At 33.4% G+C, this 19,120-nt stretch overlaps 1 protein-coding gene and 2 non-coding genes across 3 annotated transcripts; 2 read left to right on the top strand and 1 right to left on the bottom strand.

Moving 5' to 3' along the window:
• The first annotated feature begins 9,827 nt into the window (after positions 1-9,827).
• On the top strand, positions 9,828-9,898 carry TRNAG-GCC (transfer RNA glycine (anticodon GCC)). The gene has a single exon. It is a non-coding gene; the product is annotated as a tRNA-Gly (tRNA).
• A 5-nt stretch (positions 9,899-9,903) lies between these two features.
• On the top strand, positions 9,904-9,988 carry LOC112326719 (small nucleolar RNA snoR114). Its single transcript, XR_002980649.1, has one exon. It is a non-coding gene; the product is annotated as a small nucleolar RNA snoR114 (small nucleolar RNA).
• A 564-nt stretch (positions 9,989-10,552) lies between these two features.
• LOC7461748 (E3 ubiquitin-protein ligase At1g63170) lies at positions 10,553-14,310 on the bottom strand. Its single transcript, XM_002301299.4, has 5 exons — positions 13,495-14,310; positions 12,917-13,039; positions 12,689-12,821; positions 11,479-11,643; positions 10,553-11,022 (listed from the first exon to the last, which is right to left on the bottom strand). The coding sequence occupies exons 1-5, from the start codon at positions 14,031-14,033 to the stop codon at positions 10,846-10,848; spliced, it is 1,137 nt and encodes a 378-aa protein (XP_002301335.1). The 5' UTR covers positions 14,034-14,310; the 3' UTR covers positions 10,553-10,845.
• Between the last annotated feature and the right edge of the window lie 4,810 nt (positions 14,311-19,120).

Raw genomic sequence — 19,120 nt, 5'->3', positions numbered from 1 at the left:
TTTGTTGTAATTACTATAGCTCAACTATATAATTAAAAAAATAAACAATGATTACTGTTTTAAAACTACATAAAAATTAACATAAGTAAATAAAAATAAATAAATTTTTATTAGATATTTATGAACAATTTTTTAAAAAATATTATGTATATTAGAGTCATATAATTGTTTTTACAAATTAATTGACAATGTTACTATAAAAATTTCAAATCTTATTTGAAAAGCAAGGCATAATTGGTTGATTTTTTAGATTTTATTATAATAATATTAATTAAAAAGTATTTTATTTTAAAATAAAATAAATAAAGTGGGGTCAGGCTGTATGCTTAACCTTTAAAAAAAATCTCAAATACCATTTTTTTTTAAAAAAATAAAATAAAAATAGCAGACAATATGCTGGCCGGCGCATATTTCTTTTTAAAAGAAATATAGGCGACAACGTGTTGCCTACCTGGATAGACAATTTTTTAACCAACGGACTTATTTTCAGAGAATGAAAAATTAAGTTAAAGTTTTTAAAAGGCTGTCATTAAATTAACAATTGACGATGCCCTATGCTTCTCATTGAAAATAAATCAATTATAATTTATATTGAATAGAAACATCAAAGATATCGAATAGAGATTTTAATTAGATCAAATTAAACCGAAGGTGGTTTAATGGCAGATCGGTGAAGAAAAACACCTACGTTGTTCGAACGGCCCCTCTGAACTGTCGCGAAACAACAACCGGCACGGAGGAGGAAGCTATCCTTCATGGGACCAAAAACTTGTTCTAGACATGTCAATACGAGAAATCTTTATAACCCTAGAAGGGCGTTGCAGGATCTTTGACTGTGAATGATTTCATGGGATCGAGAGCATTTACCAGAGGGTCATTTCATCCTTTTGAGTTATAGATTGAAGGTCCCAAAAGGGTTTGATCAGAACGGTATCATTAATGTTTCGGTGAGACTAAGAGTGCCGGAATATTTGGCATTGTGCCTGAAAACAAATGTTCAACATCACAACCTGCGTAAGTCGGCGCTGCCGGTACTGGATGGAAAGAATTATGTATGATGCGGTTGTGAACGGTATTCCTGTTTGGAATGCTAAATTTACGTAATTGTTTTAGTGGGCAGCAGAAGATGTCTGTATGCAAACAAAAATTCTTAAGAAATTTATAAAATTTGTTATTTATAAGTTTATGACTTTGTTGTATCTTAAATATATATTACTTTAATCCTATAATAAATATAATAAAAGCAATTAATATTTTAAATATGATGATCTTCGCGTCTCAATCTGTTTGCTATACACACTTCGATCCACTTATATAACAAATCAAGTTTATAAATGTTAAATAGTGATAATTGCGATATTGTGTACGAGGCATTGACATATCCTTGAAATCTAACAAGATCATTAGCATTAATTTGTTGCAAACGAATGATCTAGATTGAGTTAAAAACAACCCATTTTAATTATTTAAAACATGAGAGAATTCAAATTCACACACACACACGTGTGTGAATTTGAATTATCTCATGTTTTAAATAATTAAAATGTATGTATGTATATATGGCAAGCCCAGTGAGCATGTAAGGCACCGCGGGAGTGACAGACGTGTATAATGAGGTTTGAATCCTGGTGCAGAGGAAGGGAACAAGTCCCTTCCACTGCTGGGCCACAACCTCAAGTGTAGGGATTACACTACCAGAAATTCGCTAAATATCAACGGATTTATCGACGGAATATTTTCTGTCGGTATTTTGAGGTCGAAATTACCGACGGCCACTTTCCGTCTGTAATTTAGTCGGTAAAAACCGACGAAAACCTTTCCGTCTGTAATTCAGTCGGTAAATACCGACGGAAATTTTCCGTCGGTATTTACCGAATGAATTACGGACGGAAAAGTTTCCGAATTTAAAAAAAAAGCGGGTCGCTGACGTGGAGGTTTTGGCGGGTTATTTTTTTTCGATGGATTCAAAACGACTGCCCGTACAGTGCCCGTAAAGTGATGTGACCGGTTCGCCGTTTAAATTGCCGACGGACTCACCGAGGGATTTGAAATGGCAGATCCGTACGGTGACATGTCTATGTTTCCGTCAGAATAACCGACGTAATAACCGAAGGAGTGTCCGTCGGTAAAACCGTCGGAAAACGTTAATATATGACAGCTCTGCCGACCCTCTCATCCCCTATTTCTCCTTCTTCTTCCTCATCCCAACTCTCCCCATCTGCAAACAACCAGCCCCCCCTCCCCCAAAAAAAAAATCTTCCTCATATCAGCACAACAAGTTATATTTCTTGAAGTTTTGTGGTCACAGCATCCGCGCGTGTTCTGATTTACCGACGGATTTTATCAATTTTTGTAAGTAATTATATCTTTTTAAATTTTAACATTTAATTAAATGTCAATTTTATTGTTTTTTTAGTATATGTATTTTGTTAGTAGATGTACATGTTTTATTGTTATTTCTCAAACAAACTTGTAGTATATGAATGTATAATTTTGTACCTGTTATGGTTTGTTTTAGATTTTGCAAGATTGTATTTGTTTGTAAATTGTTATTTCTTTATGGAATTACCGAATTACATGTGCTATTTTGAAATAATTAATAGCTTGCTTAATGGGCCCGTTTAAAGTTTTATCAATGGTATTGCGGAGTGGTAATTTCTGTAAATTTATATATTTTAATTCGTATGGACGTTGATAAATTATAATGAATATTTAATATTTATGAGAAGTTGTGATTGGTTTGTTGGATAATCTCGAGTTAAAGTAATATTTTTACAAGTTTATTTACCTAACTTAGTTAATTAATACATGATGTCATCATAATTTTATAGAGGTTCGATATAAGTCATGGATGATCGTTCATGGATGTATCGAGATTCACCCCAAGGATTGCGGAGGATGGATTATTGTAATGGGGTTCAGGGTTTTATTAATTTTGTAACATCTATTCCCAGAAATTTTACTGGAGGCGGTATTAGGTGTCCATGCAGGAAGTGTGAAAATAAAAAGTATCTGCATCCAGATGTTGTAATGATGCATCTTCTACACAAAGGGTTTATGGAGAATTACCAGTGTTGGTATGCACATGGAGAAGTATTTGTTAGCGAGAGTGAGAGGAGAATGGAAGAAACGGTGGTTGGGTCTACTTCTAGTACTAGCAACGTGCATGAAACGGCAAATGACAACACTAATCCTTACAGAAATATGGTTATGGATGCAATGAGAATGAATCAAGGTAATGGCAGTCAATGTCCAATCGTAGAAGAAGAACCTAATGTAGATGCAGCTAGGTTTTTTTATTTGTTGAAAGATTCTGACGAACCATTATGGGATGGCTGCACGAACCACAGTAAATTATCGGTCGTAGCACAGGTGTTCACCATCAAGTCAAATCACGGGATGAGTTAAATTTTGTTTTGAGCTCTAGCGGACAACCAAATATCGATGAAGAAGATGATATTCATATTGAAGATTGCGATGAAGGTGATGACAATTCAATTGATGACGAAGAAGAAGAAAATTCTGACTAACTACCAAAATGAAGCCCTATGTAAAACCCTTTTTTTCATGTAATTTAGATTATGAATGATATATATATTTTGAAACACAAAATATTTATTACTTGAAATAATTAGTTGAAATGCCACAATTATGAGATAATTACTTGAAATAATTATTGATAATGGATGATATATTTTGTGACATGAAATAATTACTTGAAATGCCACCACATCACCGACGGCCACACCGACGGACTAAGGACTTAGTCCGTCAGAATTTCACAGAGAGTTCGAAAATAATTACTTGGCATGCCACCCAATCACCGACGGACTAAGTCCGTCGGCATTTCACAGAGAGTTCGAAAATAATTACTTGGCATGCCACCCAATCACCGACGGACTTAGTCTGTCGGCATTTTACAGAGAGTTCAAAAATAATTACTTGAAATGCCCCAATCACCGACGGCCACACCGACAAACTTACGTCCATCGGCATTTCACAGAGAGTTCGAAAATAATTACTTGAAATGTCACCCGATCACCGACGGCCAAACCGACGAATTTAAATCCGTCGGTAAGTTGTCGGCGGTTCAATTTTACCGACAACATTACCGATGGACCGCGCGAATTTCAAAGGGTTGCGCATTAAATGCGCCTCTGACCGCGTAATCTTGCCGACGGAATTACCGACGGACCATGAAAAATATGGAGGGTCATTAAAAATTTTGGTGCGAAATTCAAAATTTACCGACGGATTTTTAACACATCACCAACGGAATAAATTAAAATAATAATTAATTTTATATCCGTCGGTGAATCCGTCGGTAAAACTGCCATATAAGTTCAAGTGACCGCCCGTTCAGTTTATTTTTTCTTCTCCTTCGTTTCTCACCTTAAGCTTTTGATTTTTTCCTCTCCATTCTTCAAAGCTTTCACCTCCAATCTCTAGCAAGTTTTCTTCATCATCTTCATCAGTTTAAAAGGTTAGTGTTTTCTCTATTTCATTTTACTTTAATAGTTTTTTTTTGCTATTATTTTGGTTATTTTTTTTGTTTTGGTGTATTTTTTGTAATGTAGATAAAGTCTATAGTTTTTTTTCCATAATTCATTGCTAAAGTATATAGTTTTTTTTTTGAATTTATTGAATATTTTTTATTGTTGTATTGGCATAATTATTATTAGTTAATTTGTTGAATTTTTATTGTTAATGTTGAATTTACCATAGAATTAGTAATTGAATATGTTGGAATAATTATTAATTTTACTTTATTATTGCATGATTTGTGTTTAATTTTTTCCATTTATTTTGATTGTTATTCTAGAGTTTTTTTTAATTTATTGTTTTGTTGTATTGGCATAATTATTGAATAATTACTTGAATTGTAATTGTTAATGTTGAATTTACCGTAGAATTAGTAATTGAATATGTTGGAATAATTATTAGTTTTACTCTATTATTGCATGCTTTGTGTTTAATTTTTTCCATTTATTTTGATTGTTATTCTAGAGTTTTTTTTTATTTATTGTTTTGTTGTATTGGCATAATTATTGAATAATTACTTGAATTGTAATTCTTAATGTTGAATTTACCTTAGGATTAGTAATTGAATATGTTGGAATAATTAGTATAGATTGGGTAAATTGGTTGTGGCTATTGTTAATATGTGCAGGTTTGTGGATTTGGGTAGTATCCGGTATAGGGGAGGTGCTGTCGAATTTTTTTTTTACATTTGAATTTAATTATATAATTATTTGTATCAAATTGTGTAGATGCGTAGAACGAAAACCAGAGTTGGTCGCTCAGGTGCAGTCGCAGCTAGTTCGTCTAGCAGCGAGGATGATATTTCCTTAGGTGCCTCTCAAGAAGAGGCACCTACACCACCTGCGCCGTCAACCGATGCTGCCGCTTCCAGCGGTACTTCACAGCGCAGAGGTGGCGTGCCTTCGCAGCGGAATCAATTTACCCGCAAGTACGAGGCACAGTGGAAGGACGACCTTTCAATGTAAGTTTGTTAAGGTTTTAGTTTTTTTTAAAAAAAATTACAACATAATATATCAAGTAATCACTATTGAATTTATTTCATTTATTTTCAGGTTCACAAATATTGAAGCCGCCCGAGTAATATCATCGGCGTTTAAATCGTTGATGGAGATTCCATTGTTTCAATGGAGTCAGATATCCAAGCATCCTGAATGGATGCCTCAAATCAATGCATGGTTTAACATGTTTGAGGTTGGTATTATATTATAATTTTCAGCTTATTAATATAATTGTAAATAAATTATTATTTTTATTTAAACTTGTTTATTTATACAAAGCACAAATTCTGCTGGGACATTGAGCATAACACTGTTGTGAGGAGGGTGTGGGAAAATCACGCGGCAACTAGGTAAGATCGAAAACAATACAGGATTTTTTTTAGACAAAAATTTATGTTTCGAAATGTAATTTTTGGTTGCGTGAAGCAGGTTGCGTGATTTTTGGTATGAAACACAGAAAAAGGAAAAAAAAACCGCGAGGGATAGGGGTTTCCAAGGCTGGAACGATGTTGCGGTTTGGAGGGATTTCAAACCGATATACATCCCGGAAGATATATGGCCGCACTATCTTGAGCACGTGACGTCTGAGCGGTTCACACGACGCTCACAGTCCGGTGCTGGCAACCGGAATCGGCCAATTCATGGCGGGGTGACAACTCACACTGGCGGCTCCGTTCCGTTTGCTGCACATGAGAAACGGATGGTAAGATTAATTTAAATGAAATATATCGTTAAATTCAGTTGTTGTTAATATATCTTTTTTCATTATAGGCTGCGTCTCTTGGACGTGAGCCGAGCCCGATGGAGCTGTTTGTGGAGACGCACGTGCGGAGTCAAGACCGCCAGAAGGGGACGTAACAGTTCGTTGATAACCGTGCTCAATATTTCGTGGTATGTTTGTTCAACCATTTTATTTTGTAAGTTATTATGTAAGTTATTATGTTTATTGTATTGAATATGATGATTACTTCTTTTTTTTAATTTTCAGGAGACCTATAATAATCGGTTGAGGGAGAGATACGGGGACGATACTTTGACCCATCCGGAATTCGATCCGGATTTGTGGATGAAGGTTGGCTCGTCAGGTGGACCCGATAAAAATCGGGTTTACGGGCTCTCCAACACTACGGCCGACAACTTGCGGTCGACCCGTAGTGTTTCAACCGTTGGGAGCTCCCAATCAATATCGAGCTCCCAATCTAAGGAGTTCGTGGCTTTGCAGCAACTCACCGAGAAATACGATAACCTACAAGCGGAGTACGCACAACTCAAAGCGTCTCATGCACAACAAAGAGCGGAACAAAGAGCGGAGTCTGAGCAATTCAAAGCGTCTCAAGCACAACAAAAAGCGGAGTATGAAGCGGCTCAAGAACAACAAAAAGCAGCTCAGGAACAGCAAAAAGCGGCTTATGACCAGCTTTACGAAATGATTATGAAATTGTCAAATAGCGGAACACGTGCGCCTAATCCTTTTTGGCCGTATAACCACCAGCCTCCGCCAGGATCTCCTCCTCCTCCTCAAGCTCCATCATCTTTATATTAATTTGTAATCAACATTATTTACCTTTAAAACTTCATTTATTATTTTTCTTGAAACATATTCAGTTTGTAATGAATATTATTTAACTTTGTTTTTTTTTTATGTTTAATATAAATTTTATTTGCATAATTGGTTTGTATTACAATTAATTTATATAGTTTTATATTATATATCTAAATAATTTTTTAAAAACAAATTAAGAAAAAAACTATTACCAAGGATTTTACCGACGGATGAATTCGGTCGGTATTTTAAACACTCACCGACAGACGTACCGACGGACTTAATCCGTCGGCATTTAACAGTAGCTTCCACAATCACCGATGAATTTACAGACGGACATATTCTGTCGGTATTTCATACACTCACCGACAGATTTACCGACGGATATTTTCCGTCGATCAATCACAATATCCCGATGGAATAAAAATCCGTCGGTATATTTCAAGCAGGAATCTTTCTTTTTTTTGCGCGCAAATTCCGTCTGTAAAACCATCGGCAAATGGTTTTTTTGTTTTGCCGACCGATATAGCGACAAAATAGGGAATCACCGACGAAAGTAAAGCCGACGGACGTAATCCGTCGATGATGACGTCGGTAAAAAAATCACCGACGAACTTCTAATCACACACCGACGGAATTTTTCCGTCGGTAAAACTTTGAAATCTTGTAGTGTTAGTTGTAGTGCGCGTAAACTGACCCGGACACCCCAGGTTACCAAAAAAAAAAATTACCGTCGAAAAATTTCTAAATAAAGGACCCTGAATTATCAACAATGACAAAGCGCATCATGTTGCGGAATTCTAATTTTGACAATCCATTATTAATATAAAAAATAAATTAAATAGGATAAGAGGAGCATTTGTCTCTCAATTACAATATAATTTTCAATTGGATCCTCAAACAAAAAGAATTCCTAATTGGATCTCTTATCTTTCAAGCATTGCCCAGTATATAACTGGACCATTGAGATTTATATATAAAAAAAAAAAAACATTGTTTAAGACAAATTAGGCCACCTTGTTTTTTTTTTTTAGGAAAAAAAATTAAATAGAGGGTTGATTAGGTGATGCCCAATAAATGAGAAATTCAATTAAGAAATGTTTTTGTTCAGGGATCAAATCGAGAATTAGGTGATAGTTAGGGGATAGAAATATTCTTTGGTGATAAAATAAACCGCATGCAGGCAGCATTCTCCCCATCCATTTTTCAATTAAGATTATACACATAATTATGGTAGAGTTTTTGGTCAAATACAGCACTTGTTATATATCCAGTAGCGTCCGAGGCTCAAAACACCGCAGTCAACCTCTGATAAACTTCGGAGCTGCTTACCACCTTACGTTACAAACTTTCGAGAAATAGGTCAACCGAGTTGTCTCGCAATGCCGGGGATTGTTTTCCACAAGCTTTTACTCTTCTCTCTCTCTCTCTCTCTCTCTATATATATATATATATATATATATATATATATATAAACGTGGAAGTCTTAGTCAGGGTTGTTTGCCAACATAAATTGACTTTTGATTGGAGAATTGACTTTTGAAAATGAAACTTGCCATTGTTGTTATATAAGGGAGTGGAATTCTATTATACTATTCCAACTTTCCAAGTCAATACGTCGTAGTAATTCTCTTCTTCATACATAGTTGCACGCACGCTCTTGAATATCACGCGCGTGGCGAGGGTGCAAAACCCTGCAGAAGAAGAACAAGAAACAACATGCCTGTTTCTCGTTGCTTTCTATTTAACTTCCTATCCGAACTTTCGAGCTAATCAATCAAAGTCTTTTCCCAAACTTGAAGAACTATCTATGATCTTAGTATGGATCATCGAAAATGCTTGGAAACTGAATAAGAGAAATAGCTTGCCATGGACGTTGATTCTATGCATAATTTCCCGGAAAAGGTAGTGCAAGAAAATATCAGTTATGAATAATATTTAAGAAGCTGTTTAACTTTAAGTAATTTATTCATCATTTTTTTCTTGATTTTCGGGGGTGTTATTTTAACTTATTCCATTTATTCTTTTCAATTCTAGGTGGGAGAATTGCATGTATAACCCCAGCTTTTTTGTTCAATCTATTTAAGTCCAGCTGAAATTATTTATTTATTTTTTAGTGTCTTTCCTCCTTCATGGATGTGTTTATTTGCCAACGACATTCACTGTTAGATTTAACAATTTTATTGACAAAAATTTATGTCGGTATATATATTATCAATGGACTCACGAACAGAAACAATCCATCAAAAAAACTCTCGTCTGTAATTTATGGTTTGTCGGTAAGTCCGTTAGTAATAAATATACCGATGAATTTACAGATAGAAAAAACTCGCTAAAAAAATATCACTCATTTTATTCCATTGGTATATATATCCATCAGTAAATTTAACATGTCATCGAAAAGAAAACTATATGTAATGTCATCGGTGTTTTTATTAATGGAGTTATTATGTTGGTGAGTTAACAATAATATTGGTATTTATAGTAATTGTTTTCTAATTCTCTCTTGGAATATATTAATGAAGTTATTTTATCGGTAAACCCATCAAATAAGATACATCAATGGTTAAAATCAGAAAATTTGATTAATAGATGTGATGCTCAATAAAAAAAAAATGGAGAAGTTTAGGGATCAGGAGAAATTAAAATATAGAATTAGTTTACCTAGCAAAGGATGGGTCAAAAACGACAAGACTTATTGGTTGAATGTATTTATAATATCAAAGGCAGATGGATATCAACAAGCACCAGTGGTCTAGTGGTAGAATAGTACCCTGCCACGGTACAGACCCGGGTTCGATTCCCGGCTGGTGCATGGAGGAGCAATGATGAAAGCTGTGCCGTAGCGATGGTAGGGTCTATCGCAAGCATCTGATCACCAGATGATATTGGCTCTGCTGAGCTCTTTGAATATTTTTTCACCTCTTTATATATATAAAATTGCGTGATTATATATATATATATTACTTTCATTATTATTTAACATTCATATAAACATTTTTTAAAAAATAATTGATTAATGATTTATATCCAACCTCACCTAAAAAATCTATAATACAATACGATGGTTTATAGTTTTTTTTAAAACTATCAAGTGTACCAAGTTTTTTTTTTCATTTATCAGTTAATATATTTGTGTTTTTTTTTTAATTTCTTTTGAAATTATAAAAATAAAATTATTTGCTTCCACGAAATAATAGAGTCAGAAAAATTAATGAGATCTTGAAAATTGATAGTTTATTATTATTTATTTGTTTATGAGTTACTGATCCCTGGTACCTGCCAAAATAAAAAAAGAGGTGTAAAAGCAATTTGGTGTTCTTCATTTCTCAAAAGTATTTGGAAAAGCAACAGTAAATACGATTACATTACATGAAATTCACACGTTACAGACACTTTACATCGATGCTAAGCGTTAATGATCCATGCAAAGCGTAAACCATTCACATATGCCAGGTAAGAGCAAGCATTTAGCACAAGAGGAACCACCATCTAATTGAGCATGTTTATTTTGTCACTTACATACTGAGAAAGAGGGGAAGAAGTAGAGAAAACTGCATCTTTACAGAAACACAAAAAAAAAAAAAAAATCCTCCAGGACTCGTGGATAGTAATAGTAATAGTAATGCACAGATTGCTTGGTCGCTCTTATCAAAAGCACCGAGCAGATGCTGCTTGTGACCAAAAAAATAGAAAAAAAGCTCCACATTACAGGGCCACATGATTCGTCTAGGGAAGATGTCTACTCCAAATGGCTGATCTCTATGCTTCTTCACTGCCACTTTGACTGTCAGCCTTTAGAATGTCGAACTTGCAGAGAGGGCAGGTTGCATTGATGCAAAGCCACTTGTCTATGCACATACAGTGGAAATGGTGACCACAAGGAAGTTCACGTAGTTCGCTTCCATCTTCATAGGCAGAAAGGCAAATGCAACACTCCTGTGGTTTATAACAAAATTTTCATGTCAGAAGTGAATCAAGAATAAAGAGCTGAAAATGGGGAACCAACCCCTAACGTTAAAGTAACCATATCGTTGAGAGAAGGAGACCATGTGAGGTTGCAAATTGAGATCCAGCCATTAGGTTTTTTCTAATATATTTATACACCCACGTCATGAGTAGTACGATGAGGGAATTTGGTCAGGAATTAAAAAAAAAAAAAAGGTGCCCTGTGTTCCTTTCCCAACCAGAGTGTTTGCAGTGTAAAGCTTCGGGTTCAATGCAGAGGTGCAAGTCATCCCTCTGAAATAGTCGTGAGCCAATTGTTCTACTTTTCACGTTCAATTTGCCTTATAGACCCAATAGCTGCCCAACCTACCCCGGCCTTCTACCATTAGAAGGCAGAGAGTGCATGCATTTCTAGAAGAGACAATAAATTCCCGTTGGGATACTTACCGTGTCTTCACGGGAAAGGGCACGTTCAATGGGTGTGTCAGTGTCACATTCAGTCATCATCCCACCAAAAGACTCTTGACTTTCATCATTAACTTTCTCACAATTCCCTATCCTGTGAAACTTGTATTTTAGTAATCGATCAATCTCTTCTTTAGTCGCTCCTTCCTGTTTTCGAATTAAAGGCAATGCAATATTAGGCATAGAATATTGAAGGACAAGGACATAGATGCAATCTACGAATGAAATGCAAACAGAAATGACAACTCTTTGCGCATAGGTTGGGCAGTGCCTTCTGAATCTCAAGAAAAAGGTCAGATGACCAAAAACAATTGGCAAGCAAAGCCATTGCCCAGTACCCAAAGCACATGTGACAGCTCAAACTTTAATATATCTACATCACCGGATTAAAAAAAAAAAGAGGTAAAAAGAATATTGCTTTAAGACAACAATGATGTCCCTACACTTGTCTATGTCTCTCCCCGGGCATGAGGTCTTTGATGGGCATTGATTCTAAACTTTGCCCAATAAGATAATTCATATGTATTATTCCCAATTCAAATGGACAACTATTCCAGTTAATTTTAAAGATCACAAAGAATAACAAATCAAAATGGTCTACAGAGAAAAAAACCTGAATCTACACTGTCCTCAAAATTAAGCAACAATGCAACATAATTTGACATCATTCACACAAAATGTGGTCGTCGTCATCATAATCAACAGTGTACCAGGTTACTGTTTCTTCAAGCCGACACACCAGACTTTAAGGCTTTGCAGGTTGGAGCAGCATATGCTCATTCTTCTCAGCCTTAATGTTGTTCTACTGCTCCAGCTTCCCACCAATAGGAAGTTAAAAATGTTAAGTCTAAAGGGTCCAACCTCATCAAAGGGACAAAGTCATGATGGGGCATTAAAGGTCTTTCATCAAAGGTTGAGAAAAAAGAGCAAGGGTAAAGATTCATCACTTGTCATCATCTAAAGGGAGTTTGGAGGTGGGACTCAATCTGGTAAGATTTAAAGCTCCAAGCTTTATCTAATTTGTATTTATGACTGGGAAGAGAAGACAAGTTTTTCCAAGTCCTAAACTGCAAAATTATGATGTCAAGAAATAGAGTAACAATATTTCTGCTCTCGCTTCTAACTCCCTATAGATTCAGTTGTTGCATCGCCAGTTCACTTACTACAAATTTTGTTCAGAGTATTTTTTTACCTGGTCTGCCATAGCATATAAGATGCCGATTATACAAGGTAGGAAGCAGCAAACAGCAATACCAATGAGGCATGCAACAGCAATGCAAATAATTACAAAGAGCGTGTCAGCAGCAAGAAATGCAATACAAAGCCTGCAAAGCAAAACAACAAGTAAACCGATAAACATAAATAAACGTATGAGAGCCATAAGCTAAAACACATCAAAGAAAAATATGTTCAAACAAACCAGTAAAGCTGAGGTGAATCCTTTGCCACATTTTGGCGACCAGCAGTAGTAACCCAGTAGAATCCAATAATCCACCATATAATTGAAAACGTCGTCATTGCAGATTCCACACGCTTAGCAACACTGTGAGAATAGAGAATAAGCATTCGCATATCTACGAATTCATAAAATCCATGGGCTTCAAATCTTCACATTCCAATAATAATAATAATAATAACAATAAAAGAGCATCATCAAATGCACTACAGTTAAGCAACTTACAGCGAAGAAGAAGAATTGCTCCCAGTTTATTTTCTTGCAAGATTGTTCTCAATTTTCAGAAAACAACATGAATAAAAAAATCAATTCTCACCAAGTCCCAAAATAACTCCATTAACAATAAAGCTGAAAACCGCACATCGCACAACCATGCAAACAACTTCACAAAAAAAAAAGGACGAACAAACAAACTTTGCAAGCAAAGCAAGCTAATTAAACCATCATTTCTACCAAAACAAACCTTTTTGTTCTATTTTACACTAAAACAAAACACACACGCACGCACACGATCAAAACAATGACAAATAGCGAAAGCTTACCTAGTATTTTGACCATCATTTTCACTTTGTTGAGTACTGAAATCCAACGAATCCCCTGAGTCGGAACTCAAAATCCCACTCTCTCTTAACCCCAAATTCCTTCTCTTTCTATACTCAACAACAACACAGACAACATGACACGAACACAGCAAAATATACGCAACAATCCACGCTCTGAAAGGCACCCTTGGCTTCTCCTCCAAACTTAACCCCAGGACACCAACAGCTATTATCACAATCGCCAAACTCCACAAAACATCAATAACAACTACCGGCTTCGAGTAACCCCAGTCACTTTGCCTCTCTTCAAGCTGCTCTGCCGCGTTTTCACGAACACGAACAGAGGGTTCTCGGAGCATCATTCGGCGGCTGCTCGCCCGACGGAGGATACGGGCGGCAGCGCCACGGAGTTGTGGTGGACGGCGTAACAGGCGGCGGCTCCGGAGGAGGTGGTTGGCAATTGAATGGGCTAGGAGTGGTGATGAGTCTATGGCATCGGATTGTGGTGATGTTAGTGAAGAATTTGCAGAAGGCATCATTTTCTCCCCGCTCGCCCCCCCTCTCTCTCTCTCTAATTTGTACGAAAAATCAGAATTTGAAAGAAAGGTGTGCTTAATTTTTAACAAGTTTTTGAATTTGAGGGGATGTACTTCCTTGAGGCTTGAGGTGTTTGAAATTTTTGAGGGAATGAAAAACTTTTTTTTATATTTGGAGAGAGAGAGAGCTCGCGCTGTGAGTCAGGGTAATAATTATTGTTCGCTGGATATCGAAAGAAAAGGATCTCTCTACCTCCGAATATGTCTATCCCATGTTTTGGGTTTGTCGTTTGTACTCTTCTCTTTTAATTAAGTACTGTTTGTTTTAGGGACATGTAAAAAAATCAAAAAATTAAAAAATTAAAAAAAAATAATTAAAAAAACCAAACTGAAAAAAACTGATTAAATCGATTAAAATTTTAAAAAAACCTGTCGGTTCAGTTCGATTTTGATTTTATAAGCAAAAAACCAAAAGAACCGAACCGAACCGAAACCGAAAAAAACCTGAAAAAAAACCGAGCCAAAATTGAAAAAACGGAGCAAAACCGGTTTGAACCGGTTTGTGCCCTAAAAAAACAGAACCGAACTGAAACCAGTTGGTTTGACCCGGTTTTGGTTTTTTTTAAAACAAATTTCGGTTTGGTTATTTTTTTTGATAAAAACCGAACCGAACCGAAAATGATCACCCCTAATTTGTTTTTACATTTGAAAAGTATTTTAAAAAAATTTAAATTTTATTTTATTTTTTTATTTTAAATTAATTTTTTTTAATACTTTCAAATCATTTTGATGCGCTGATATTAAAAATAATTTTTAAAAAACAAAAAAACATCATTTTAATGCATTTCCAAATAAAAAATACTTTAAAAAGTAATCACAACTACACTTAAAAAACGAGTGAAGGAATGTAGCGGCTAAACTTTAGTTTTCACGACGATATTTAACACGGCATTGCCTTTATTATTGGGCGGTGCATGTCGTTTTTTTTTTTTCATCATTCTTTCCTCTATCCTCCTTCATTAGAGCCAAGCAATGCACATTTTCAAATCAGTCAATAAATCTTTCAAACTTAGTTATTTTTTTTATTGATATTTTATTTTAGATTATTCATAAAATTAAAAATTTCTTTCAATTTAATTTTCATTTGATTTTCTCACCTTTTAGATTTGGTCACCATACTTTTGAATTTGATTTTTTTAAAATTATTTTTTAATTAAATTATCTTCCAAATGCATCTCTCAATATTTTAATTTATTTTAATTTATGTTAAATTTTTATTGTTTGCTATTTATTTTGTTTTTAATTTTATTTTTTAAAAACTTTTTTTTTCAGGTCATGGACTTGTAATATTGGGTCGGGATGGATTAAATCTTTTTTTTCAAGTGTTTTTTTATAATTGATTCTTGATGATATCATTCTTTTATAGGATTATCACGATTTCACGTGACCCAGCTTTACCCGAGACAATATTATTTTTGAAAAATTATTTATTATTATTGCTGTCTAATTTTTTTATTTTTTTATCAATTTAATTAAAATTTAATCCGATTATTAGGTTTTTTTATTTCTTTAAAAACGCAACCATCTCATGATTTTTTTTTAATTTAATTTTTTTTAATACGGCCCACGGAATCGTTTGGGCCACCAATCTAAGTACATCCTAAAGCAATTATTAAAAATTAAAAATTTGCAAGCCAATCCTACAGAGAAATTTACCATATATTTTTTTTCGTTTTTTAAGTAGGAAACGTTAACACCAAACAAAGGAGAATGATTGCAAAACGTCGAGTTGGTTTCCAGGACACCTCAGCAGCGGAGAACGAGATTCTCAACCCCTAGAATAAACCAAAGAATTAATAAACTAAAGGGGTCCCACCTCAATCTATGGAGCCACCATCAAAACTTAAAGGAGCTGCCACTTGTCAACTCCACGATCTACACTCCCTCACCCAAACAACTTTTTTAAAAAAATTCTAAGCCACGAGAATTGTTTTTATATTATCATTAATCTTATTCCAGCTTAAATGAATTAAAAAAAAAAAAAAAACACGAAGACAGAAGACAAAAATCAAGAAATGTGGACAGCAATTACATGGTGGTTAATTTTAGAACCCGTGAAATTAAGCGAGATGCACGCAAGCTAACCCGAACACCTACATTAAACTAAAACAAAAAAAATATGGATAGTATGATTCGATGCACCGTAAAAAACTCCATATATCAAATCCCAGGAAGTAAAATGGGAGGTATTTTCCGAAAAATGACATTTTAAAAAATAAATAAGATAAAAAAATCTGTGTTTCAAATAATATATATATATATATATATAAACAGAGAAGGAAGAGCTCATAAGAAAGCAAAAGCATTAACATTATTCTTTAGTTCTTGGGCTTGATGGGGGTTTCTTGATTTCAATCGCCAGCTAGAATGAATTAACGAAAAAGAAATGAACTATGAAGAAGAAAATTGAGAAATGTCGACAGCAATATTTGAACTTGCACCGTCGTAGCCAAGAAGATCTCATGTGGTTGCTATTTTTTAAAATATTTTTTATTTAAAATATATTAAAAAAATGTTTTTTAAAAAACATTTTTCATATTAGAATCAAAATATTTAAAAATATCGTAAAAAATTAATCTAAAATTAATTAATTAATTAAATGAAACCAGTTATAAAACACAAAAACAAACAAAGTTTTTATGTCTCTTTTCATAACTACTCAAACATGTCAACAATTGTTGAAAAATGTACATCAAATCTTTATTTTTAAAAAAACACTTTGTTTTTATTCTTTTTAAAAATATGAAGCAGCTACCGCGTAGTTATTCGTGTCAAACAACACATCATCTGTTGTGGTGACGGAAAAAATAAGGAAGGTAATTCTTGGATCTAAAAACTTATTTTTTATTTGAAAACACCTATAAAACTGTGCACAAATCTAAATAAACTCATTTTTCTATAAAATAACCCAAAATTTGATGAAAAAATTGGAACTCAACCAAAATCTAACAAATACCGTTGGCAATATCTACTTTTTCTGACAAGTTAAAGGTCAAAAAAACCCTATAGAACTCTCTTTGTGAAAAATAAATTTATTGACACCAATATCAATATTTTTCATGATTTGAATCAATTTCAAGCAATGATTTTCTTTTTTTTTGACTAAAATCTTGCGACTCTCCATCTTCTCTCTCAAACTATGGATGGAATAATAAAAAAATAAAGATATGGACTAGAAGTTATTTGTTAAAAACTCTAGGGGTTGAAAATGTATCAACTTAAAAGTAGAAGGATAAAAGTGAACTTTTCCCTCCAAGTGTTAAACAAATACCTAGTTTCTTTGTATTTTTCACTTGATCATCTATTAAAAAAAAAATTGGTTCGAGAGAGTTATCCATGCTTTTAGTATAAGAAAAAAATAGTGCCTACTTTGCATAAAAAAAACTTTGGTGTGTATGAAAAGTTTTATGTGAGCAGTTCATGCCAAAAAATACATAAAAGAATGGTCAGACAGGATTTGATAGACCAAGTCAACACGGTATAGGGAAGAGTTTCATGTTGAATTCTAGCTGTTTAGGATTGTCCAAAACGGCTGAAAAAATTATTTTTTCCCCATAAAATTTGTGTATTATCAGTTTTCATGTTCCTTTGATTCTAATAAGCTTTTCCAGAGTCTGAAAATATATTCGTAATTATTTTTTAAAGTATTTTTTATTTATAAATGTATTAAAATAATATTTTTTTTATTTTTTAAAAATTATTTTTGAAATCAGTACTTCAAAATGATTTAAAAATACCAAAAAATATTTTTAAAATAAAAAATAAAATAAAATTTAAATTTTTTAAAAAATATTTTTAAAATATAAAAATAAATAGCCCAGCTAATAAATAAGATTAGATATTGTCGGTAGTTAAAAGCATCAAATTCACATTTCACCACACTCGACATCGGAATCAATAGTTATTTTATTTCCTTTTATCATTTCACCAAGCCATAAGTGATATGTGCGTGACGTGTTTCCCAATATTAGAAAACATCCAAGATAGTTTTTTTTAAATAAACTATTATAAAATTCCAGGAGATTTTAGTTTTATTACCTCGAAGGCAAACTGTAAATTAACTTAAGCCACCAGTACGACGAAACCTGGCAATTATTGTTAGGAAATTAAAAATGAAAAAAAAAATAGATAAATAAATGCAATTTGAATTTTTGTTTCATTTTTTTCATATAAATCAACAACTAAAAGAAATAATAAAAATAATTAGAACTAAAAGCGAAAACTCGAAAAAGCTCCTAAATGTCAATTTTTTGTTTTGTTTTTAAAGATAATTTAGTTATTACACCATGTTTAAAAAATATTAAAAGACTAATTTGTCTTTGATTATTCTAATAATTATCAATGAACCTTATGAAAACATCGTATTAGTCTTAATAACCAGTTTAATCATTATACTTATTTAATGGTCTACTTGAAAAAAAAGATTTTCATTGCTTATTAACTTGACAACCTGAACAAAGTTGAACTTGTTGAAAACTAAACACATAAACAATTTAAATATCCCTTCTCTTATTTATATATTCAACCCTCGTAAACTTTATATACAAGACTCTTATATTCATAGGAAATTACAAGCTTAAAGTATCATGATCCAATAAGAATTCTAAATGCTAATTCAATAATAATTATAATTAACTAGTTAAACAAGATTCTAAACACAACTTTTTTTTATCAAGGAATTCTACTTAAACTAGGATTTCAACTTATATCTTAACAGTACCTTTTTTAAATTGATGTTCTTAAACATTTACTTTACTAATAATAAACTCTCCTCTAAACATAGTTTTCTTGGGTGCAAACACCAAGTAATATTTGAGCTTCACAAATGATTCTAATTTAAAGGACTTGAAAAATATATCAGCAACTTGTTCTTTATTTTTGCAATAAATCATCTCAATCATTTATGAGATGTCTTAAGAAATGAAGATTCGCATCAATATACTTGCTTCTAACATGCAAAACTGGGTTTTTTAGAGAGTTTAATTGTTGAGTTGTTGTCACAAAAAATTATCATAGGCCCTAGTCTCTTA

The sequence above is a fragment of the Populus trichocarpa genome, chromosome 2 (assembly GCF_000002775.5).
Source record: "Populus trichocarpa isolate Nisqually-1 chromosome 2, P.trichocarpa_v4.1, whole genome shotgun sequence".
NCBI lineage: Eukaryota > Viridiplantae > Streptophyta > Magnoliopsida > Malpighiales > Salicaceae > Populus > Populus trichocarpa.
Note: the sequence above shows the minus strand (reverse complement) of the source record. Positions and strands in the feature narration are given on the sequence as shown.